This window comes from Condylura cristata, unplaced genomic scaffold (genome assembly GCF_000260355.1).
Source record: "Condylura cristata isolate star-nosed mole 26May11 unplaced genomic scaffold, ConCri1.0 scaffold00024, whole genome shotgun sequence".
Lineage (NCBI taxonomy): Eukaryota > Metazoa > Chordata > Mammalia > Eulipotyphla > Talpidae > Condylura > Condylura cristata.
Window position 1 is genome coordinate 15,732,037 of NW_004567125.1, and position 25,227 is coordinate 15,757,263.

Sequence of the window (25,227 nt, forward strand, 5' to 3'; positions counted from 1 at the left end):
TCAGCGATCTCCACATTCCTATGGCCAGTTTTAGGCCTCATTTTATGTAAGCTGCCAGCAGCACTTAACCCTTAAACTTTGTTCTGTTTTTCTGTTTTTAAGGATGCTTCTCCCACTTGTTCCCTGCTAGTTTTACCAGCTCCTCCTCCTCAGACTCTAGTGCAGCTTCCTTTTCTCCCACATTTCTCTAAGGTGATTATGCCCCTGTATTCAGTCCTCCTGCTTATTCTCTATCAGATCATATAACTCAAGACTTTAAATTTAGCTCTCTTCCCAGTTCTGATAAGAAGACTCAGGGTCCCAAAGGAAGTGGTAATGCTGTAAAGATCAGATACATTATTTGCAAAAAACATGAGAAAATCATGGAAGCCATAGAAAAATCTAGAATTCTATTCAGTAAAGTGCCCACACAGTATATTGAAGTTGAACCCGGGCATAGGGATTGAATTGGGTGACCAGAGGGTTCACGGTGGGACCACTTTAGAAGCAGCATTTGCATTGCCGGTAGTTGGGCTGGATAAACTCATGTTTACAAGCTCTCTGATTAAGACAAAAATTTGGATAATTTATGGTTAAATGGAGGAAATAAAATTGTATGAAAGATTGAAAAAAAAAATTGTCTTTTCCCCTTTAATGCTGAATGTCAGTCAGGACATCTACACTTAAACTGATCCAAACCTAACTTTTGATTCCCACCCATTCCAACTTCACCACCCGCCCCCATATACTCTTTTGTAAAGCTTCTTCATTTATTTAAATGTCAACCTTATTCTTCAAATTGATTAGGCCAAGAAACCTTGTTGTCATCTTTGACGTTTTTCTTGCTCTTATACCCACGTGTAGTCCCATTAATGATTGTTGACTTCAGTGTAAATGTGTGTGTGTGTGTGTGTGTGTGTATGTAAGTATTGCTATCAGTCCTCATCACCTGAACTGCTTGTCATTCAGTGCCATCCATTATTTTCTTTGGATTTTTGCAGAACATCTTATGTACTCTTGTTTCCACTGTTCCTTGCACTAATCAGTTTTTTATACAGTAGCTATAGGGGGTGATTGAACATAAGTTAGATTGAGACTTCTCTGCCCAAACCCTCAAATGACAAAAAATTCGTATAATTTCATTTCAGGTAATTGTAGAATTTTTTTGTGTAGTTTGTCTTGTTTTACTTTTTCTCTGCAGCTCTTACTAACATACACTATACCATTTCATGTAATTGTAGAATTTTTTTGTGTAGTTTGTCTTGTTTTACTTTTTCTCTGCAGCTCTTACTAACATACACTATATTATGTATTTGCTTGCTAGTTTAACTACCCCCTTTATTAGAATGTAAACGTTATAGAAAGGCAGTGACTTTGTGTATTCTGTTTGTTCCTGCATCACCCACTCCTGAAACAGTGCCTGGCATGTATTTATGGGTACTTTGTAAACATCCTAAAATAAATTAATTTTAAAATGCATTATTTGATTGAAACTCATACTTGCTTTGATATACTCAGTTACTGTAGTTCAAATTTATGGAATTTTGTTACCTATATTTTTATGCCTTTTGCCTTAATACTTTGATCCTCATGACTCTGAATCAGTGTGATTCTGTGAAGAAATTGAGACTCGCAGAAATCAAATGATTGAACTAAATTCATGTAGTCAATAATTGACACTTTTGCCCATCAAACTATGAATTCACTTATTATCTTAATCAAATTCTTCGTGCTTCTATCCCCTGCAAGACAGACTTTTCTCATGTACTACCAATTTACCACAATTAAAATAACATGGCAAAGACTATTGATTTCTCATAAGTTATGATTAAAGTTTTAAGTCCCAGTTACTGAGACAATTTCCATGAAAGTCTTTGCATCTTCAGTGCTAGTGTATAGTTTAGTTCTTATAAAATTCTTGCTTCTGAGTGAGAAACCAGGATTAATTCATAAGTAAATCAGCATTCTGTTGATTTGTAAACAACTTTTAATGTGGGTAGTTAAGCCAGAATTTATCAGAACTCTTTTTAGATGTAATGTTTTTAACTAGTTGAGACTCATATTTTTATTGTATTAAAGGTAACACTAAAATACATTGGAATAATACCAAAGATGATGAATTTTATGGACTCATAACCATATTACTTTGTTTATACCATATTACTTTTAATTTTATAGACTCATAACCATATTACTTTGTTTATAGATCTTCATACAATTATGGTAGTAATTCAGTAACATGACTTGTTTCATAAAATGCACACTATTTTTTACATACTTCACTGCTACAGAATATCAGTTTAGATACTTAACTCTAGCTAAAAGTAGAAGGTTTAACTATTAATTAAATTTCCCTCCTCCCTTTCAGCAAGCTTCCTCCCAGCCTGTATGCTGCCAGCATCTCTAAAGCACAGCAGGAAGAAATTGCAGGCACTTTCCTAGTGACTCTGGACCCACTTATTAGTCAGCTTCTCACGTTTCAACCTTTCATGCAAGTGGTTTTGGACAGTAAATTAGGTAAGCTTTAAAGCAGATTTAATCTTAAATCAACTATTAACAATGATGTGTCAGAGGCAGTTATTTTCCTCATGTGTTATCCTTTTGAAAATTTTACTTAAAATTCCTTCTACTTTGTTTTTCTTGGAACAATTTGTCACTAAAGGAATTATACCTCTAATTTCTTTACCTAGAGCAGATTTCTGCTGAAAGTACGTGGCGAGTGTGCTTTTACCAATCTTTTGTAACTAATTAATGTGTTTCTGTTACTGTAAGAACTGCCATGTGAACTGCAGTTCCCACAGTGTCTGCTGCTGGTTGTCATTATGGATAAGCTGCCCTCTCACCCTGAGGATGTGCAGACCCTGTGGTGTGCGGAAAGCCAGATCGCAGAAGCGACAACCAGGTAGCATCGTAGTTATTCATGTACTCTCATATTACAAATGGCTTAAAAAGCCTTATTGTTAAATCAGGTATTGTGGTTAATAATGAACTGTGTAGACATCATACATTTTGCGGTTTTACTAAAATGGATAAGTATAAGACCTGTATATAAATGTATGTATAAAAAAAACTATAGCAAATGCTAAAAAATATTTTAATTTTGTTGAGTGTTTTAGAAGGTATTGCCTAATAGTGTTCTAAACACTGAGTTTAATAAAGTAGGTATATATAGTTAGTAACATTTAAAAATGAGCTTTGGTAACTTAGAGAAGTTAGCATTCTATTTTTCTTCTGGGGAATTTCACTTGTATTTATCCTCTGTGCCAATACTGGCTACAGTTTCTTACTCCTTGGATGTTTTAATTTTTCAACGTTTCCTTTAATACATTTTGTGTATAAATACCAGCTGGATTTTAATTCAGCTCAGAGCTTCCCATGCTAGAACTTCTCAGCTTTGTATTTAAATTGCATCCTATTTGTTGCTCTCTTCTGTTTTTGTTCCTCATTCTTTTCTACATACACACACACACACACACACACACACCTATATATCTTCTGTCAGAATGGTTATTCATATCCACTTATACTTTGTCTTCGTTATTTACTTGTATTTTGCTTGTTTTTAATTATTTAAAATTTGAAATATCTTAAACCATATCATCTTAAAATTACCACTCCCTATCTGAGCTATAATACTTATTTTCTATTTTATGTATGATACCCTAATGTAATTAAGACATTGTGCTATATTAATCTCAAGTTCCTTGGCAAATATGTCTTTTACTTCGTATATACTTTTTTTAAATGTTCAGGAAAATTTTTGTGTTTTAAGGAATTTTTCTAATAGGGACTATAATTTATTTTTAAAAAAGATTTATTTATTAGTTATGCATACAGAAGTGGGGTAACAAGCCAGAGTTGCAGGGGCAGTGAGAGGATTCACCAGAGACAGGGTGGGGAACAGAGCAGGCAGATTGAAGAAATGTACTGCTAAGGGGAGCAGCAGGCAAGACAGGAAAGGTATGCCCTGCCATGTGGGTCACCTCCGTGGCCTGTGATCGGACTCGCATTGAAGTGGCTGCAGCTACCTTTGCAGTGCTGCGCTTTAACCCACTGCACCACTGGGAAGGGCCCTATATTTTATTTTTATGTGAACACGTTCACCCATATTAGAAAATGTTGTTCATATGTACCTCTTGTGATAGTTTGCTTTGCTAAAATAACTCTGCATATCATATTGTTAGTATATCTGCCAGTTTCTAATTTTTAACATTGAGTTCAATGTTCTTGATTTCCTTGCAGGGCGTCTCTACTCAAACGCATTTTCTACAGTTTCGAACAGTGTTCTGGTGAACTCTCTCTGCCTGTTCATTTACAAGGAGTCGAGAGTAAAGGGCAAGCTGAGGTTGCTGTCACCTTGTATCAGCATGTCTGTGTTCATCTGTGTACATTTATTGCTTCATTCCATCCCTCATTATTTCCTGAACTGGTAAGTTTGCTACTTGTTAGGCTAAGCTAAGGTTACACTTTGGCTTTCTTTTCACTGAAATTTGTGATAAAGAAGGAAGTGTGGGAATACTTAATATATATTCTTTTTAAATGTAGTTCTCTCAGCTTGAACATTTATCATTATATCAGTTGTGTCCTAAAAGGTAGGACACACTAGCGTTCAGTTATAATATCTAGCTAAATTACTTGAGAAAAATTTTTGTTAGAAATGTGTAAATAGAGTATGAGAAAAGATGTAGGTTTTTACCTGATTCAGTTTATTAAGAAAAGAATAATAGTTTAAAGTCTCCTACAGCTTTTAGACATAATGAAGCTATGTGTGTCTGTGGAACCACATTCGAAAAAAGGTTGGGGAGATTGAAGGAAAGAAATTCTTAGAATTTATATGATTCAGCATTATTTAAGATATTATGTAGTGAGCACATGTTAAATATTGTATTGGAATAGTTAAAGGCAAAAACAAGAGCATAGGCATATGTTGCATATGTTTCAAAGATGGTAGGCTGGTAGGCTACTTAGGGAATTTCTGTGGATCATAGGGATCAAGTTATCACATTTAAAACCACTTTGGAATCCACATACACATAGCTCAGCACCTGCTTAAAATATAGTAGATGCTCAATAAATGTTGAGGGCTGGCAGTATTACTTCTTTCATATACTGGAGAGTAGTTATTTGGATTCTGATAGTGTTACCTTGTTTTTAACTTTGAGGAATGTAATAGTAATAAGAATTTATCATGAACTTTCTGGTTTTCTTTAGGAGTCTGCCCTGTTGACTGCTGTGCTGGATGCTAATATGATCACCTCTCTGTTAGCCATGGATGCATGGTGCTTCCTTGCTCGGTACAACATATTTTTTGGTTTTCAGATTGATTTGTAGATGTGGCTGAGGGTAGCAATTTTATTTTTGTATCACTGGTACCCTGTGATTTTTAATTTATTACTCTTTTTTTTCTTACCTACACAGACACTTAGCTCTTTTAAAATAACTACTTCATTTCACCCCAGAGATTATTGCACATTTTTCCTCTTCTCTTTATTTTATCGGTAGGTATTTGTTCACCTCTTTATTTACTTATTGCTTGATAATAGCCCCTTTAGTACTTCTTTATGCCTGGCTTGATGTTGACATATTCTTCTAATTTTTGCTTTTCAGTGATATTTCATACCTTTCCTTCTTAAGTGATAATCTTGCAGGATAGCATATTCTAAGCTGAAAATTTTTTTCTTTGAGTACTCAAGTATCTCCTGTCATGCCCTTCTTGCCTAAGATTACCAGTGAAAAGCTCACAGATGGTCTAATAGGTATTTCCTTATCGGTTACTCATCTTTCAGTGCTTTTACTATTCTGTCATTGTCATTGGCTTTCAACTATTTTGTCATAATGTGTCTCTGAGAGTGTATCTGTCACTATTTTGTTTGGAACTCTTAGGGCTTCTGGGATCAGAATGTCTGTTTCCCAGTTTGAGGTAGTATTCAGCAGTTACTTCTTTTAAGTTTTTTATGCTATTCTCTTTTTTTTTTCCCCCATCAGAGATCCCCATGACACAGATTTTACTACTCTGTAGGTCCCAAAGAGCTCTTAAACAGTTTTTCTTTTCCTTCTTTGTCGTTTCATTTGTGTATTATTCATTATTGTACTTTCAGGCTCACTAGTTTCTCTCCATTACTTGCATATATTTACCATTGATGCCCTCTATTGTATTTTTTTTTTTTTTAAGTAGAAGCATTCTTTCTTAAGATTGACTTATTTATGCATATAGAATTGGGGTACAAGCCATAGGTGCAGAGGCGGTGAGAGGACTCACTGGAGACAGAGAGGGGAGCAGAACAGGCAGATCAAGGAAATAACACTGCAGAGGGGAGCAGTGGGCAGGTCAGGAGAGGTCTCCTGCGGCATGTGGATCACCTCCGGGGTGGGGATTGAACTCGCACTGAAGTGGCTGTGGCCGCCTTGCAGTGCTGTGTCCTAACCCGTTGTGGCACCAGGGAGGGCCTCTATTGTATTTTTTAAATTTGCCTCTAATATTTTTTTAGAGCCATTAGTTCTACTTGCCAGTGTTATATTTTCTATCTTTGTTGTGTTGCTGTCTTTCATCATCCATTGTTTTCTTAATTTGGCAGCATGGTTATAAACTGCTACTTTAAACTCCTTACCAATCACAATCTGCAGTTCTGCTGGATGGAGACTTTTTTCTTGGGTTGTTTTGCTACATTTGTGGAATGTTCCTTTTGTCTCTTCATGATTAGTGTTTATTGGTTGTAAGAGGGTGTTTCTTTTTTCTTAATGACTTTTTCCAGGATCTTTCCGTGACTGTTAACCTCACAGAGCAATGCCTTGTACCTGTTGAATTGGTCACAGCACTGGGGTCGGCATGGGGCATTAGGACATTGAACAGTCACCTCCAGTGAGCATTGGGTTCAAGTTCCCTGTAGTGCTGTGGGTACCTGAGTTGTGTGTTCATAGAGATTCCTCTTCTGTAGGCCAATGTCTCCCGCATTTTTGTGCCAACCTCCACTCTAGGCTGTGCTTGAGCAGTCGATGTAGCACTAGCCTGAGGACCAGAGTTGAAACACAGCGGCAGGTGGAAATTTTTCCTTTGCTTTTTGAGTAGTGTTACCTTGGGCCACTTGCTCTTTTTACTGGCATCCAGGGCCTGAAACTGGTTAGTAAGAGCAGTCAGTTGCTCTGGGTTTTGGCCCTGGGTAAGGCAGATGTTATTACTATCACAGCCTCAGGCTGCAATCCTAGTCTCTTGTAGGAGACAAAGGCTCATCTGCAGATTGGGACCATCTGCTCTAGTTTAGGAGCATCAGGATCAAGCTAGTAATCCCCTTCTCCCTTACTATCTTAGTTCTTCAGTGGTTTGTGACTTGTGTCCTGCACACCAACTCTGTGCACCACCTTCTCCATTGTGGTATCCAGTTTTAAAATTGTCATACGGGCATATGCCTTTTGAGTCAACAACAGCAGAAGCATTTTGAACAGTAGATGCACTCCCTTGACATGTATTACCTGCTGTTGCTCTAACCAGTTGACAGTTTCATATATCTTTCCACTGAACTGTTGATTTTCTTGTATGCCATAGTCAACCTTTTGTCTTTTAGGGGTTGTTGATTTTGTTTTGTGACTGGGTTGTGACTATGTGGAGGAAGCAAGCTGGAGTGTTCATTCTGCTACTGTGTTGCTGGACTAAGTAAATGATACCTAATAGTCTATTAAAAAAACTATGTCTAAAAAAAAAATCATCTTCTGTCTCAATAGTCTTTTTACAAACCACCCCCCAAATGGGTTTATTTCATGTCACATTGCTTAATTAGGAACCAAGTTCCCTCTTTGGCATGCCAAAGATGCAGTAGTTGGGCCCTCCCTGGTGGCGCAGAGGGTTAAAGCACTGCACTGAGAAGCTAAAGCCACTTCATTATGAGATGGATCCCCACCCCAGAGTCCACCCACAGGGCACGGCAGACCTCTCCTGATCTGCCCGCTGCTCCCCTCAGCAGTGTACTTCGTCGATCTGCCTGTTCTGCTCCCCACTCTGTCTCTGATGAAGTCTCTCACCGCCCCTGAGCCTCTGGCCTGTACCCCAGTTCTGTATGTACAAATAAATAAATCTTTAAAAAAAAAAAAAGATGCAGTAGTTGCTGGGATAGTTTTATATATTATAATATTCCTTAGCCATGGAAATACCTCCATTTTACAGTGAAAATATTTACTGTTTTATGGAAGTGTATCTTAATTTCTGAATATCTGGATAAATAAATGTATAAAGATTGCCTTCTCTCTGTATTGCAGTTATGGGAGTGCTGACCTCTGTGCACACCATGTTACCATAGTGGCTCATCTGGTGAGTGGAGTTACAAAGCCTGGAATATCCACTTTTACACAGAAGTTCTCTGGGGTGTGGTAATTGTAAAGAATGACTGTTAAAGGTGAAATAGCATGGTAACTAAATTGTTTTGATAATTGCTTTTGTCTGCATTAATGCTAATATTGAGAAAGATTACTAGAAACAAGGTAAAACTGAGGAACAGTTTCATAGTTCCAAAGTTTTTTAGGGTTCCATTAGTATGTTCTTATTGGAAAGACTAACTTAATTGTGAACAAGCTTGAAATATAATGTATGGTAGAAATAATTGTCAGTGACAATATTGTTAACCAAGACTTTATATTGCTTTCTCTCATTTTATTATGACTTAGCTTACTCTTGATTTTGTTTTATATTTTCAGTGAGGATGACTTGAGAGGGACTAAATTTGCCAGTAATGAGTGTCTTTTGGGAGAAGTGAAAGGGTACAAATTAAAAAAGGATTTAATGATGGTTTTAATCTTTTCATTGACCTTTTGCTTTTAAATTTGAGATGGTTTAATGTGCCCCATAGCAGATGATCATGGCATGTTTGTTTTTTGACCCTAGCCTTTGATATCTCTTAATATCTCTTATCTCTTATGAGGGTGCATGTGTCTTTGGTTTCCTAGAGGAGCTATTGTGTCCATGTATATACTGTATTCCTACTATTTGTAGTATGGACTTATACATACTCTTTAAGTCCGGTGTAGTGCAGTGCAGCTGGCTTCATGCTATTTGGAGTACTAACCCACTTACATTCCACAAAACAGATAAAAGGTGGTTTTATGTTATGTGTTTAATGTCCCCTGTACATAAAAGCTTTCCTTTAAATAAAGGCTCTGATGGTTCATTATAATAGGAATCGAATTTCCAGAATATTGGCTTAATAAAATCTCATTGAGTATTTAATTTTTTACTGTTAAATCTACCTCTATATTGTTGTGCTTTAAAGATTCCATAACTTATCTTTGAGTTGGTATAGTAAATATCAAATCAAAATAGAAACTAGAAGTAGAAATTCTAAAGTGATGTTTTTAAGTATAACATCAAAATTGTTTTATTATAAAATTAATCTAGGTTCATGAAAGAAAAAGCTTAAAATTTAAAAATATCTTTCAGGAAGAACCATTGTTAATAATTTTTTATATAAAAGCTTAAAATAACTGATTTTAAATTAACAAATCTTACCTTTCTCTCCTGTCTTCCCAGATAAAGTCTTGCCCTGGGGAATGTTATCAGCTCACCAACCTGTCAATACTACTGAGGCGTCTCTTCTTCTTCATGACTCCACCCCAACAGGCAAGGATATCATCTTTGTTATGTCTTCCAGCAGTAGCTGAGAGTGGCATCTAGACTCTCATGTGGACCTTCTCTCCTGTCCCATTCCTTGCCATTTTATGTATTATTGTTGACAAGATCTAAGCATGGATTTTCAATATATTTAATGTGCTTACAACTTTTTGCTGGGTTTAGATTTTGGTACTGTTAAGAAAAACCAGAATGCCCTATGTAAAGTAGTTTAAACTGTAAAGACAAATTTTGTTAAGGAACTACTCAATAAAGAAGTGTTCTTAGTGTAGAACTGGGCTCAATTATAAAATCCGCATGGACAGATAGATAGATAGCCAAAGGGCAAGGTGGAAGAGTGAATAACAATTACTCAAGAGTTAAGAGTATGATTCTGGCTAAATTGAGTCATGACATTCTTGCTAAGTATAGACAAGACTGGGGAAACTTCTCAAAACTGACTTAGGATTCTTGCTAAAACTGGACTTGAAACCTAAGAGTGAAAGGTCCTTAAGAAGAGGGCTCAGAAGCACCTCTCTCTCAAGTTTGGCCAAGGAGAGAGTTCTTGTGAATGTCTTCACTGCGAGCTATAGTCAGTGTTCTTTTCTGGAAATATATATTGCTTCTCATACAGTTAAGATGTAAAGACATGGCCCCATCTTCCTTGCCCCTTTAACTTATTTTGAAGAGCTAGGTTTTTATTTATGCCCTTAATGGTGTCTCTTATTTATCAAACAATTTGATCTTCTAGGGGAAAATTAAAATAACGAGCCTTCTTTTCTTACTATTGTGAGGAAAACAGGCGCTGCCATGATAGAGGCTCCAGTACCGAGACCTTGGTAGCACGATGCATTCCCTTGATTGGTCACATGGAGCTCCTGGTGCTTTCCAAAAGTACAGGTTCCTTGACTAACTCATAAAGAGAGTGGTGGCTGTACTGTGAGACTTGGTAGTTTTTGTCACTTGGTAAATTTCTATATGATTTTGACAGGGAGCCAACCTTGGAAACCACTAGATTGGTGAAGGGGTTCTTGACAAATTCCTTGGTCCTTAGACCTTGATTTGAATCCTAACTTTCTGGGACCTTGGGCAAGTCATCCTTCCTGATTTGCCTACAAAGTGGCAGATATGTATTACTATTTGGAAAGATTTTTAAGAACTGAGAAATAATATATGTGAAACACTTAGGACAGTTCCAGGCTTAGAGGGATGCTCAATACGTCCTAGGAGTCTTCCTGATTAGGGTCTTAACCGCAAGCACCCATGTCTGCTTCCCTGCCTTGAGAGGTTGTCCAGGTACCAAAGGAACCTCACTAACCTTCTGTCTTCTTCCTTTAAGGTATCTTTAAGCTGTAAAGCTTCCTATTTAGCCCTTTTCCTTTTTTCTTCAGACGTGATCCTCTTTCTTAAAGGAAGTCAAAAGGAACTTTCTATGCTTTTTGAGACTGTAGTATGTGCAAGGCTTTGTATCAGGCACTTTAACTCATTTAGTTCCACAGTAGCCTTGTCGGATAGAGAAGTTCATGTTTTACAGGTCAGTAGTAACTGAGGAAAATAACTTCCCCAGACTTGCCACGATAAATGACTGAGCTAGGATTCAAACCTGACCAGATTCTAAAACCTGTGTTCCTGCACTGCTTCATGTTCTTCCTGCAGCTGTCCTGAGAGCCTCTTTACTTTGTCGTGTGTTGACTCTGCCTTCCTATCCACTTTAGCCATGGGAACTCTACTGTTAACTGTTTTTACATGTAAAACTTTCTCATAAATTTTAATAGTATTTTGTTGCATAAAGTCAGAAACTTTGAAACCACTGTACTATATACCATGACATCTCAAGAAACAATCTATTAGAAATTACGATTATAAAACAAACTCTAATAAAAGGTGGTGCATGATTGTGCCAATACCGAGGCACAAATCAGACTTGTTGGGTGTTCGTAGGTTAGAGATCGCTTCTGGGAGGTGCTGTGGGAAAAGGAGTGGTGGAAGCTGATGGTATTTGAGATGTTAAAGGACCCCCTGAGTAGGAGGAGGGGAGTTATCTTAATGAAGGAGAAGGTTTAATGTGCCTTCTTGCACTAACAGTTGAACTACCATTTTTAAAAAGTAAAAATTACTATTGCATTTTAAGCCCATTGGTGTATTTTTTCCTCTCAGTTTTAAGGAGGAATGTCGTCTCTGTATATTCTGTCATATTTCACTCCTTTTGAGTTGCTGTGAGTAGTAGAGTTTAAATCTTTAAAATTGCATTGATACCAGGATTTTCAAACTCGAGTGTAAGTAAAATGCTTCTTTGTAACAAATCTGGCAACCATTATCCTTTTATGTGGCCCAAGGCATATTGTTTTTGTTTTTGCATGGGAACCAATTCATTCACTCATTGGATTTTATTATAAAGAAAGGTGATGTTGAACTACAATTTATCAATTAGCACAATTCTCTTGGCTTTCGTGATATAGTTTGGCTTGACAAATAAAGTGGCTTCTATAATAGTATAGTTCAGCAAAGGCCCTACTTTTTTTACTTTAGCAGCTAACCCAGAAAATGGCCATGTGATTTTGCCCTTATTTTGACAGCTAAATATTTTCTGTAATGTAAAATTCAAATATAAATACACTATATAACAGTATCATTTCTGTCAAACTTAATATTATATATATTTTGATGGAAAAGTTTTCATTCAACAGGTAGATTTTGGACAATGTAAACTGCATTTTTCTGCTCCTTAAATTATTTCCTAATTGGAATATACTTATTTAGCTATAAGTACATGATGGCTTCCACAAGAAAACTTTTAACTTTTTTTTTCTTTTATATATTAATGCTCAGTTTAACTGAGCAGTTACCATTTTGTGTGTGTGTGTTAACCTGACACACTTTGAACTGTTCCTCTCAGTGGCAGGATGTATTTGCCAATTTGCCCACCACACTGTTCTGGACTTGTGCAGTACTCTTCTGAAACTAATTTCAAATGTAGCCTACTGGAAAACTGAACCTGGGACATTTGCTTTTCAGTCCTATTGATGGCTTAGATAATAGCCACAGAAGTTGACTGACTCACTCTTTTTGGCTTATTTTGGAACATTACTTTTGACTTAACTGTACAAGGTAAAGAGCACACAAATGCTGGGACGATGATAGACTTTTTGTGTGAAAGCATGATAAAATATCTGATAAGACTAGCGTTCTTAGTGCATTTGTATATGCTCTATTTAAATTGTCTTTCATTTTGGAAACATTTAAGAATAAGAAAACTTCATGCTCGCTTGTGTTCCTTTTTAAACAATATTACATAAATGTGGGAACTATTAGCTTTTGTGCATTCTTCAGACTTAATTACTCTTGCTTTTTAAATAATTTATTTCAGGTGGAGTTTATCCAGAAATTTTCCCCAGAAGAAGAGGAAAATTTGTTTCTGTGGCAATATATTTCCTTCCAGGCATTACCTGCGGAGCTCAGGAAACAGGCTGCACTCGAGGTCTTCAGAACAGGCACTGCACAATGCAGGGGGTGGCTGAGCGGCCACCACACTGTGGGAGAACTGGAGTCTCTGGTAAGGCAATGATTTTGAGTGACTTATGTTCATTCAGTGACTGTTTATTGAGCACTGTCTTAGCACCTGGGTTGGCTTGGTAGTATACTGGACACAGTTTCTGCCTGCAGATTATTAGAGCCTAAGAGTATTTCATATTTCTATACTGTAAAAGTATCTATGAAGAACTACAATTATCTTGATGTAAATTGTGTAAGGGTGGCTTTATAGTTCAAGATACATGGGAATAAAGTGAAACATACTATGAAGCCCTTTACTTGCAGTTTTTTTCATGCTATAGCTGGATGAAGAGCAGACATTGACAAAATCTCCATTTTTTGCAAAACTACTCTGAGCCTTTTTATACCTCCTTATTTAGGATGTTTTCTCTTAAAATAATGGGATTAAAGGAAACTCAAAAGAAATATAACTTGAGATTTTAAAAAATGGAATATAGTATATGTAGCTGAATTTTCGTTTTATTATATTCACTTGCTTATTGATTCATTCAACAAATATATTTTGAATGTTGTTAAGTGCCAAATTCTGTTCTAGGAGTTGGAGATTTGTAAATCCAGGATCAAAAACAAGCAAAAGTTCCTAATTTCATGGACTTTGCTGTGGATAGTAAAATAATATATCATTTTGGATAAGTGGAGAGAAATCAAGCAAGGGTGGGGACAGGACATTCAAGGGATTGTATAGTTAATTTTGAATTCAGGGTCTTTTCAGGGCATGTATCTCTATACTGAGAATATGAATTCTGATACTTTGGTATGTAATGGCATCTGGCACAATTAGTTTTCTTATGCCTTTATTTTGGGAAAACTATTAAATACCTTGTTGGGTAGGTTAAACTGCTCAGGCATTGCTTTTTTTAAAAAAAAATATTTATGCATATAAGAACTGGGGTACAGGCCAGAGGTATATGGGGGTGAGAGGATTCACCAGAGACAAGGTGGGGAGCACAACAGGCGGATCAACTGAAATACTGTTGAGGGCAGAGTGGGCAAGACAGGAGAGGTCAGCTCCCCAGCCAGGGATCGAACTGGTGCTGGAGTGGCTGCGATAGCTTCACAATGCTGTGCTTTAACCTGTTGCACCACCACCGAGGGCCAGGCATTGCATTTTTGTCCTTTTATGGGCACAGTAAAGCATTTATTTTCTTAAATAAATTCTTATCTAAGACCAAAACTTCATCTTGGGAGGTCATTCAAGATGCTTATTTGAGAAAGGAAATGAGTAAATCTTAAAAGATGTGTGGTAATTATATAAAGTTAAGTGTGCTTATTTAACTTAATGAATTAAAGGCACTATTATTATTGATCATTACATTCTCACATGGCCTTCACATTACACCTCAGCTAACCCCATTCTTGGGCAGAGATTAGAGTAAATCCAGAGATTAGTTTCAAATTCTAATTCTCAAGCTTATATGTGCTTATTGACTGCAGTTTTCTTGAGAAATTTTAAAGATATAAAACTATTAGAAATTTAATAAGTTAAAAAAACTGCTTGGTCCATAATGTAAATAGAATTTTTAGTTGATGAATATTATAAGTCAGCTTGGCCATACTGACCACTTATAAATTAAAGTGCAATGCCGTTTAAATCTGTCTTATTTTCTATCTGAAAGTGAAAAAGATTTGTTCAGAAAAATGAAGCAGATGTTCCTGGGTGTAAGAAAAAAATAGTTTCATTACAATATACTGCACTAAACGAATAGCTGAAAAGATTACTGTGGGTATTAGCAATATACTCTTATCTGGGTAAGAGTTATTAGTAACAACGCGAGGTAGTGGGGCTCTTGCTCTGTTAGACGAGTGTATAAACTCAGGTCCTTGCCTTCATCTCTCCCTCTTAGAACTCTGTACTCTCTGCTCTGCTGGCTATGTATAATTCTGCTGGTGACACTCTGGATAGTGGACAACAAACTGCAGTTATGGAGGTTGGAAGCCAGCTTTGGGCCTTTTTGAACATTAAACTGGTAAGGAAAGCACTGATCATCTCTCAAGAACAAACAAATATTGAGAAAGGAAAAATATTGAAATTTCTCTTTTGAGTAAAATATCTTTAGGTGCTTGTGACTTATTTAGAACTTGTGATTGGAACTCTGTACTGTCAGCCAGTTCTTTGTAAGAATGTGATAGTTATATTAGTGGCTAGTAAAATGACAGAGACATTCATTGTATTTTCAGGACCAGTTAGACGCTGTTTGAAAAATCTCTTCCCTGCTTACTCCTCTTGGATTACGTCCTGCTCCTATAATTTTTGAGGTAGCAGGGGCAGGTGATTTTTGTATTCCTCTTTCTCAGCAAAGCCAAAGACCAAATGCTGGTTGAGCTAGACTTAGAATGATGTGTCTGTCAAGCTAGATTTGTCAATTAATGGTAGTTTTAAATGATATGTTTTAAAAATCTAAATATCACATTTGTTTTCTTTGACAAAACAGAAGTGTAAGGCCTAGTTATACCAGCCAGTGAAAGCTAATGGCAGCATTCACACTTCTGGAAACTAACAGAAGTGGTTTGCAGTTACTGTTTTATCATTAAATTTCACATATGACAGATTACTCTATTGCAGTGCTTTCCCCTGGTATCACAAATCATATATTCATTGGGGATCTCTCCTGGGGAATACAACTTACAATATGGTGGAAACAATTATAGAGAAGAGAAATGGAATTTCAAGAACACAAAGGAACATACAAGCTTTTCAGTGGCAGACAAAAGTAATTAGATTTCTATGTGAGTTAAGTGTGCCTTTGAACTATGGCTCTGCTTTTTTCTGACTACATGATCTAGAGAAAATAAGAAAAAGGGGCAGCAAGGCTAAGTGATGGCAATGAGATCTAACTATTATATCAGTTGTTTAAGGTAAGATAAGTAGAAAGTCCTAGTCCACTCCCATTATATAATAATGCTCATTAGAAGGTTGCTAGTCTCATGTCATTTAAAATTTTCTCAAATTACTTTGTTTCTTATTTAAGGTAACAAGTCAACCTTGTGTTCAGCAGACACTCAGCCTTTTACTTATGCTGTTGGGATTTTTCATTCAAATGCTGGATCCTCAGCTGATAAATCAGGTAAGAAATAGTGAGCAAGTTGATACTTTGTTGAGGATGTTGTTAAACTTATATGGCTTAAAATAACTTTCTAGAAATGGTTTTTAAATGACTTATTGCCAAGTTTGTTCATTATCGTTTTTTTACTAAAAATGAACATCACAGATTCACTTACTATCCAAGGATGTCTCCTCCCTTCTAGCAGAATGTGATTAGTGTAACTGGCTGGAAATTCAGCCTTTCTCTGTTCTTTCTAACCTCCCTGGTACTGAGCCATCAAATCTTGTTTATTATGTTAGCTGCTAAAGAAATGATTCTGGAGGTTAGGGTCATGGTTCATATGCTGAACCTATAGTTACAGCAGATTAAAAGGTATCTAAGCAACTCTGAGTATGTGGACCAAAATGGATTTACAGATAATGCTTTTTTTTTGGGGGGGGGGATAAAATAAAATGGTTTTGATCCAACTACTGAGTTTTCCTTCTGACCCCCAGCATATATGGGGTGGGGCGGAGCTGGATTCTGTCCAGAGGCTTTTTTTATGATGTTAAAAAAGGAGGTTTGTGGCTCCCCGTTTGGAAGTTCTAAGCTCTTGTCTGAGGTAATTTTGAAGCCTTGTAGTGGGTTCTTGCCTTGATTTCCAAAATAAAGAGTTGGCTTAAGTTTATGGTCACGTAAACACACAAGCTGTTAGGATGTAAAACTAGCTCTTTTTAGATGGAAGAAGTCACAGTACATGGTGGTGGGAAGTGAAACTACTAATACCTTGTTTTCAGTAGTCCTGGTTTGTGGTTATAAGTTAGCATTAACAATATTAATTATACTTTAATCACTACGTGGACTTTTAAATTAGAGAATGAGAATACTGCAAATAATTGGAAGTTATATGAAGGCAACACTTTAAATGGAAACTAAAGTTGTACGATTTCAATGTAATCATTTAGGAATGGATTCCTCTATAAAAGACTTGGTATCACTGTTCCTGTAAAGTCAGGGGTTGGCAAAATCTGATCTGCCTAAATTCTGTCCTGTTTTCAGCACAGTAACTATGGACAATTTTATAAGTTGTTTATATATGCATGGAGACATGCCTATGTCCCTACAAAGCCTCAAGTATTTACCATCTGGTCAACAGAAAGCTTGTCAATCTCCATTTTAAGTAAGGAACTTGTCATTTATGAAAAATACACATTTTAAAGATTTGAAGAGTGTTATTATATAGTGTTTCAAGAACACAGGGTTTTGCCTTTCCTCTTCTACTACAGTCATGTTTGGTAGGGAGAATACTGTAAAGTGAGCTCAAATCACTTGTGTTCTTTAAATTCTGTGATTTAGGCTTTGTGGAGTACTTAGCTGCTGAGTTTTGACTCCCATTCCCACAAACCCATCAAAATCTCAGGGGTTAAATCTCTTTGTTTCATTTGTAACTGTTTGTGGTGTTCCCCCTATAGGTTATAATTTTGCAGATCTCACTACTTAAGTTGGAGCCTCCAGACTATGTTCGTTTGGCAATGCTGGATTTTCTATCTTCTCTAGGAAAACTTATATTATCTCAAGCTACCCAGGTAATGGCATACTCTTATTAATTTTGTTGTTACCATGTTATAAAAAGCAAAATCTGTTAAAAAGTGACAGGAATTTGCAGGCTTTTAATTTGGGGATTTTCTGTGTAGCATTGACAATGAAAGTTAGTAAAAAACTATTTTGTTGGAGAGATAACAAGGTCTGTATTAGCAAAGTCATCTTCTAGTAAAATCATGTTGACATAGAAGTAAATAAGTTGGCTATAGTCAGAGGTTCTCAGTCTAACTGGGCTTCAGTATACAAAGCTCCTGTGGAGGTTTGAAAACGTAGTTGTCTTACAAGATACAATGTTTAATAAGGCAATCTGGTTACTGAAGTTATTTTTTTATATCTATTATTAAAGCATTCTGGAAAGACAGTATTTTCCAAAATGTTGGAAAGGATATTTACAAGTGTACTGTTATGACCTGGCTGTACACTTTCACTAAATTTTAACACATAACCTATCTCACAGTAAAAGGAGTTCATTCTTTGAGTTCTGTCTATTACCTCCATGGGAGGGAATACGTAAGCTCATCAGTGAAGTATTTCTATATTCAGAACAAAGCCATCATGGACAAAAATTTAACTGGCTGTTTTCTGCAGAACCCTTTCATTTGTTCACAGGTGAATACTACTGTTTTAAAGTTGTTTCATGAGATATTTTATTAGCAAAAATTACATTATGTATTCCAGGAATAAAGTTAAGCCCTGAAGAAATTTTGATGTCGATCAGCATGTAAGGCATTTTAGAGCTCCTGCATGAGATGTATTTATTCAAAGAAAAACTGAATTCTTGTCAGTCATCACAATAGCGATACATGTCATATATTAAGGGGGGTGAAGTGCTTTGGAGAAAAATAAAGCAGTGATGGGAAAGAGAGCCTGTGGATATAAGGGTATGGTTTAAGTGAGCTAGATAGTCAGTGGACTACTCACTGAGGGCACTTGTGAGTAATCTTGAAGCTGAGCAAGCCAGCATGCAGGATTTGGAGTAGCCAACTCAGGGAGTGGGGCTTGGCACGCCACTGTAAGGATTCTGATCTTTTATCTGAGAGAAATGAGAGCAATTGGAAGGATAAGAGCAGTGATCTGGTCTAACATGTGTTCACTGGGAGGAAGTTAGAGAAACTTGCAACATCAAGTAAATTGAATGTGCTCTACTGAGATTTTCCTCTATTTCTCTTTTCAGGACAAAATTCTGCCCAACTTATCTTCTATTTTTGCCTTATTACTAGCTGACAGCAACTGGCTGCTTGAACAACATGCCTTGGAGGCATTTACCCACTTTGCTGAGGTAAGACTAAGCAGTAACAATGATCTCCAGAACATTTTAGATATTCCAAACACATTAATTGAACTCCTTTTATATCTTAGTCATAAAATTTTCTGCTGAAGGCATTACCTACCATTATACACTAAAATGAAGAGCTACAGAGAAATGAACTAATTTTCCTAAGCTTCTGTGGATAGTAACCACCATAAGCATCAAAGCAGATCTAAACTAACTCATGCAGTAATGGATGGTAATCCATTCAATTCATGCTATCACAGGGTCCTTAGGGGGTGCACACAGATTTGTGTTGTCCTGGTGAGGTGGCAGCAACTTGCCTTGCAGTCCTGCTGATACTAAATATTTTTATGGGCCCTCCCCGGTGGCGCATGGGTTAGAGACAGTGCTATGAAGCTATCTCCAGTCACTGCAGTTCAGCTTCTGGTGGGCCAGGGAGGTGACCCACAGGGCACAGACAGTCTTACCTGCTGTTCCCCACAGTGATGTTTCACTACATCTGCCTGTTCTGCTCCCCACTCTCTGGTGATTCCTCTCATCCCCTGCATCTCTAGCCTATACCCCAGTTCTTGCATGCATAAATTAAAGAGTATTTTTAAAAGCAATTTTGAATAAGGGATCTCTTATAACTCGTCTATCTTTGCAGGTTGTTTAAGTATTTAATCTTGTTTGTTAATCTTTTAACAGGGGACAAATCTTGAAGAGATAGTTCCTCAGTGCCTCAGTTCTGAAGAAATTAAGAAGAAAGTTGTAGCCTTTCTGGAGAAGGTATTTCATTTATATAGAATCTATACAGTAGTTAACCAACAATTTACATTTTTCACAGTGCTCAGCAAAGTGGTGAAACATGTTATTAGTGAGCATTTGGGACTCCATTTGAAGTCTCAGGTGTAAAGCTGCTCAGCCTGTAGTTTGGCGCTGATAAACTCAGGCAGTGGGATGACTGAGCATCTCATTCAGTAGATAATTAAGTCTGTGCGTGTATATTGCTTTCACCAACTTTCATTTTGTAAAGGTTAGCAGGCTATCAGTTCTGAAAAGATGAAACTTTTCTGCTGGGAAAGAACAGAGTTTGCCCAAATTACAATTAACAATGAGTCCACCTTGCTTACAGGCTAAACCAGAATTGTTTTGCACTTAGACATTCTATTTGTGACCCAGAAGAGAAGGCTGGCGTGTGGAAGCTCACTCATCTTTTCATGCTCTTTGCAGACTGGCTTTGTCGATGAAACTGCAACTGCTAAAATGGAACGTGTGAAACAAGAAAGGGGTATTTTCTTGGTGCCCCTGGCTAAAGTTACTGAAGAAGCAGTAAAATGGTCATCTTTACAGGTATGAATTAGAAACTAATAAACAGTCACATTTCTTTTCTCCCTGAAAAGTTGTCAACCCATTAAGAAGATGGCATTACTATTTAACAATTGTTTGTAGTAACCTTGGGTTAGAAGTTATGTATTTATGCCAGTGATGCTGCAAATACAGAAGAAAACCAGTTAACTTACCTTCCAGATGTTTTCTCTAGTCCCTTGTGTAATTATTAAGCCAGTAGCTTGCGTTATTTTGTCTAAAGTTCAGAAGCAGTCCACCACCACTAAGGATACTCAGAATGTTTTGAACACCAATTTGGTGTTAATTATAACTTATGTACATTTAAACATATTAGTAACTTTTATGCTTGAAACTTATAATTTTATCAGTAGGATAAATGAGCAATTAAGAATTATGACCCTTTAAAAACAGTGATTATAAAAGGCATCTTGGCCCCTTTGCCTCCCAGTGCAATGTTAGAGAGCCTGACAGTTTACTGTACTGGCTTCCAAATCAAAGACGTTAAGTCTCGTCAAGTTATTAAAAAGGAAACTGGATGCATTTAGGAAATTCACACAAGAGTCTCATTTTCTTTAAGGGAAGGTTATATACTTAAAAGAATACTCACTAGAAATTACTTGATCAGGCAGCAATTCTTAGCTTCCTTGGGCCATAATGGTGGCACCTAAGTCATTGTGACAAAGCAAAAATGTGTTCACATATTTTATAAGGTGCCCTTGTGAGGTGATGGCTGAAAGAAAATTTACATATTAAACTTGTTTTTACAAGAAAGTGCTCAGTTTTTAGAATGGGTATCATGTCATTACTTATCACACTTCTCCCCTTTGCCAGCCTCATGCCAAAAAAGCCCGCCACACATTCCCATTGGAAGAAGAGTACAGGTCAGCACTGCAAGCGGCCACAGGGGCCTTGGCGGCCATTGAGGTGCTGGTCCTCAAGTCTCCTGCTCCAGACTGGCTCCTGCTGGAAATGGAGGCACTCCAAGAAAGGATGGAGAAGCTTAAACGTGTTGTGCTGCAGGGTAAAACTTGAATGGACCCCATCACTAGAAGTGGGTATGATTTTTGCCGTAAATTTTTTTTTGTAATTGATGTAATTATGGCTGCACATCTTCAACACATAAAACAACTTTTGTAAAGTTGAATCTAGTTAAAATAGCCTTTATTGGACATTCAGAGAACAGGATTGTGGGGGTATTTCTCATTAAGAACTTTGGTACAACATAATATATGGAACAGTCAGTAACTGCTCAGGTCCCAACAGGGCCATTCACTCCAGACAGTACAACTGTAAACAAATAAATAAGCTGCCCGGGAAACCACAGCAATTTTAAGTCTTTTATATATACTTTATAGCTAAAATTTTTCAGGAAGTTATATTTCATAATAGACCTTACTTTGAGTGTTAAAGAAATGGCACAAAATTAAGCTAATCAGCTTGAATTTTTGTATTTATTTTCTCTACTTCTGGAATTGTCCTGAAAAAAGCAGTATATCCAGCCTTTCTGCAGCCACTTGGTCTCCGGAGACCCAGCGAAAGGCAGGCGCCTCCATGCCCTGTCCGGGGCCTTGGCAGGCATCCGAGGGCTCATGCTGCAGTTGGCACAGACTGGAAAAGGAGCTCCCACAGGAAAACAGGATGCCTTGGGGTTTTCTTGTCTGCAGAGCCTGCTTTTGAGGTATTAGTTTGACATTTTTTATAGGAATCCTTTTTCCTAAGATTTATTCACACCTGTTGTCACCAGTTAGTATCTTCCCAGTTGAGCTCCCCTTCTTCTCCCCAGCCTCCAGAGTCTCCCTGCAACAAGAAAAAGTGAGAGCTAGAGAAGTCCTCGTAGCCTCATTTGAAAAACCAGAAATTTTTAAAAAGGGAATACTGGTCTTTTTGATGCCAGAATATATTTCTTTGTGCTAAGTAAAAAATAAACTGGAAGCTGAAAAATAAGATTACTGTAACAGAAAATCACTTTATAAGACCTACATAGTCCAATAATCATTCTATTGGCACCATATTCTTTGTTGGAAAGAAAGTATGTTAATGTAACAAGTGATCTTTTAAATGCTTAGCCCTAAGCATCACACTACATTTTTCTGGAGAAGGAAAACTTTTCTAGGAACTGGATCATAACAAATTGTGTCCAGTAGTCTCTCCCTGAATGGGAAATCCATATGGTAATAGCGCAATTTAATAATGCTTACCTCAGTCATTTCTACTGCAGCAAATTTTGAGGAGAACTGCATCACTGGTGAGATGTCATCCTTGTTGGGAACCATCATTTCTGTCCTCAGTTCAGGTAAAATAATAATAGCAGTGGAAGGCTTAATTTCTGGGATCATGTCAGCAAACCAGTCCATTTCAGGGTCTTGTACTGGCTTCTTTCTTACTTGAATGGTAAATTCCTCTCCTAAACCGAGTTCTGATGGCGCTTTAAGGTGCCTTTCTTGTGACAATACTTTTGTAGGCTTGGTTTTGTCTGGGTCATCCTCACTTGGTACAAGACTAGTCTTTTGGGGTGGGCTTGATTGCTGGGACTCTTGGGTGAGTGGAAGCAGAGCAGGAATAGCCTTTTGCTCCCCTGAGGTAACAGGTCTTACAGCACTGATGCCATCTAAGCTGTTGGACTCAAAGTCGTCCCAAGTTGTCTCCTCTGCAGTGTGGGTAGGGAGTGGGGGCTTGGCAGTATCAGGTTCTGTTGGCCAAACCTGTAAGCTGACAGTTTTGTTTTCAGGCTCTTCAGGCTCGTTCCAGTCAGGCCATTCCTCAGACCTTTTAGAGCATAATGGAAAGTTTTCACTGTCTCCTGAGGTATTTTTCACATCTGATATTCCATTCATGGGAAATTTAATAGGATGAGAAAATTGATTTCCTGAAGGGGTGACATACGAGAATTATTGTCATGAAATGTATTTAGGGAAAGGTTAACTAGTAAGAAATATACAGGTCTAACTTCTTAGAAATAAATATCTAGTGTACTATATAAACTAGAGATCACAAAGGTGTGTGTAAATCTTCCAAATATTTAAAATTGTGATTGATAGAATCAAGTGGGGAAATCTAGTCCTTTACTAAATATTCAAACACTGTTTATCGGCATTAACTACCTACAAAATAATGAATACCCAGAAAAAGTGGTGTGCTCATATCAGTTTGCTGAGCCAACAAAAGCTCATTTTAAACAGTTTTCCCTAAGTGCAGTCAGAACACATCTGCCAGAACTTACCCACTACCATTTTTTGGAAGTGCCAAAACAAAGTATCTGAGATAGAAAGGAATTCAAGTAATGTCGACTTGCTCTTTTCACCAGTTATAAAGGGAACAGGGGTGAAACTGCCTACATAGTTGGTTGTAAGTCAGCCTAGAGTTCAAATGCCTTTAATTTTCAGAATCAAACATTACTCAGGAACACATTCATCCAAACAGTGGAAAAGCTATATACATGTAATAATTCTACCTGTGCGTGAAAGCGTACTGTAGCAGTCTTGCTCTATGTGCTGCTCGCGGTTGAAGGGCATGTTGCCAGAAGAGAAACACTGAGGGAATAAGCTAGAGGAGGGGCTCTCCGGGCTGGGCAGGGTCTGACCATGCTGGCTGCAGATGGCACGCAAGAGATAGTCTGGAGGTACAGTAATGAAAGGGGCAGTTAAGTTGCTTCTTGCTGTCAGATGGTAGGTGAGAAGTAGTTTATATAATAGATAAAGATTCTGAATTTCAGGGAGAGAAGCTCTCCATGTATTTGAAAAAAGATTCAGGTTATATTAACACGGAGTGGGTACAGGTGAGCCTTAAGAACACTTGACATAAAAGTTAGCAGCCTGGCCCTCCCTGGTGGCGCAGCGGGTTAAAGCACTACACTGAGAATCTAAAGCCGCTTCCGCATGAGTTCAATTCCCCTCTGCCCCGGAGGCGACCACATGGCGTGGCAGACCTCTCCTGACCCGCCCGCTGCTCCCCTCAGCAGTGTACTTGGTGGATCTGCCTGTTCTGTTCCCCACTCTGTCTCTGGTGAAACCTCTTGCCACCCCTGAGCCTCTGGCCTGTATGCACAAATAAATAAATCTTAAAAAAAAGTTAGCAGCCTTTAAAACATTTCAGTGGTGATTTAAGAACACAAATGTGAATGTACTTAGGGTCACTGTATACTTTAAATATCTATAAAATATACCATTTTAACAATTTTTAACTTCCAACTGAGAGATAGTTCTAAGAAATGTCTTCAGTTTACAAGAATGTACATAATCAAGAGCAGGCACTGACCAAAAGAACAGCTCCTGTCCTTCACTATGGAGGTGGCCGAGGTACAGCACTCACCCTGAGCCACGGTCTCTGCACACCACCTCCTTGCTGCTTTACTTTTGCTATTCTCGGTGAAGGCTACTTTTTCAGTGTGCCAGTGAATCTTCTAAATTGTCTTTTCCAACTCTCCCTTTAGGCAGACTTACTTCCCTTAGTCACACGCCTCTATTAGTCGTTTTAAGTCCGACCATGAACAAAGAAGGGTCACTCTTGACTAAAAACTTGGACTGTGGACTCAGCCAGTGCTCACCAGCCATCTGTCATGAGTCTGACTTAGCAAGTCAGTGGGGTTAGACCCTGATCTGTGCTCTTACAAAACTGTCAGGAAAATAGCATCACCTGATGCTTTTTTGGTTTCTTATTAAAATCACAGAATAATCCAGGTAGGCCATATATAAAATATCTAGAAGTAGCTATTCTATCCAATAAAATCAGGTGTTTGGACATGCAAAGCTGTCCCCAGACTCTTAAGCTATGTGCTCTTCCATGTCCCTCTTCAAAAGCTCCTTGGAACCGCATGCTCAAAACTCCAGGAAGCCAGTGCTGCTTTCAAAATTAACTTGGCAGTAAAATTAGAGAAAAGTGTT

The 25,227-nt window shown here is 37.6% G+C and overlaps 2 protein-coding genes across 5 annotated transcripts in view; one reads left to right on the forward strand and one right to left on the reverse strand.

Annotated features, from left to right (window-relative positions):
* Positions 1 to 2,353: 2,353 nt before the first annotated feature.
* On the forward strand, positions 2,354 to 21,497 carry LOC101637009 (chromosome unknown open reading frame, human C1orf112). Its single transcript, XM_004688116.2, has 14 exons — positions 2,354 to 2,496; positions 2,752 to 2,881; positions 4,222 to 4,408; positions 5,191 to 5,273; positions 8,227 to 8,278; positions 9,491 to 9,580; positions 12,936 to 13,121; positions 14,965 to 15,087; positions 16,090 to 16,185; positions 17,616 to 17,729; positions 18,920 to 19,024; positions 19,706 to 19,786; positions 20,231 to 20,350; positions 21,179 to 21,497. Exons 1-14 carry the CDS (start codon positions 2,469 to 2,471, stop codon positions 21,377 to 21,379), a joined length of 1,596 nt encoding a protein of 531 aa, XP_004688173.1. The 5' UTR covers positions 2,354 to 2,468; the 3' UTR covers positions 21,380 to 21,497.
* Positions 21,492 to 25,227, reverse strand: part of SCYL3 (SCY1-like 3 (S. cerevisiae)) — a 31,547-nt gene continuing 27,811 nt past the window's right edge. For 3 of the 4 annotated variants that reach the window (XM_012729250.1, XM_012729251.1, XM_004688467.2), the window contains exons 12-14: positions 23,799 to 23,960; positions 22,546 to 23,213; positions 21,492 to 22,144 (exon numbers count right to left, since the gene is read on the reverse strand). In XM_012729250.1, coding sequence (XP_012584704.1) covers positions 22,085 to 22,144; positions 22,546 to 23,213; positions 23,799 to 23,960 — 890 coding nt within the window. In that variant the 3' untranslated portion in view covers positions 21,492 to 22,084. The remainder of the gene's footprint in view (positions 22,145 to 22,545; positions 23,214 to 23,798; positions 23,961 to 25,227) is intronic. The other variant, XM_004688468.2, reaches the window with a different exon arrangement.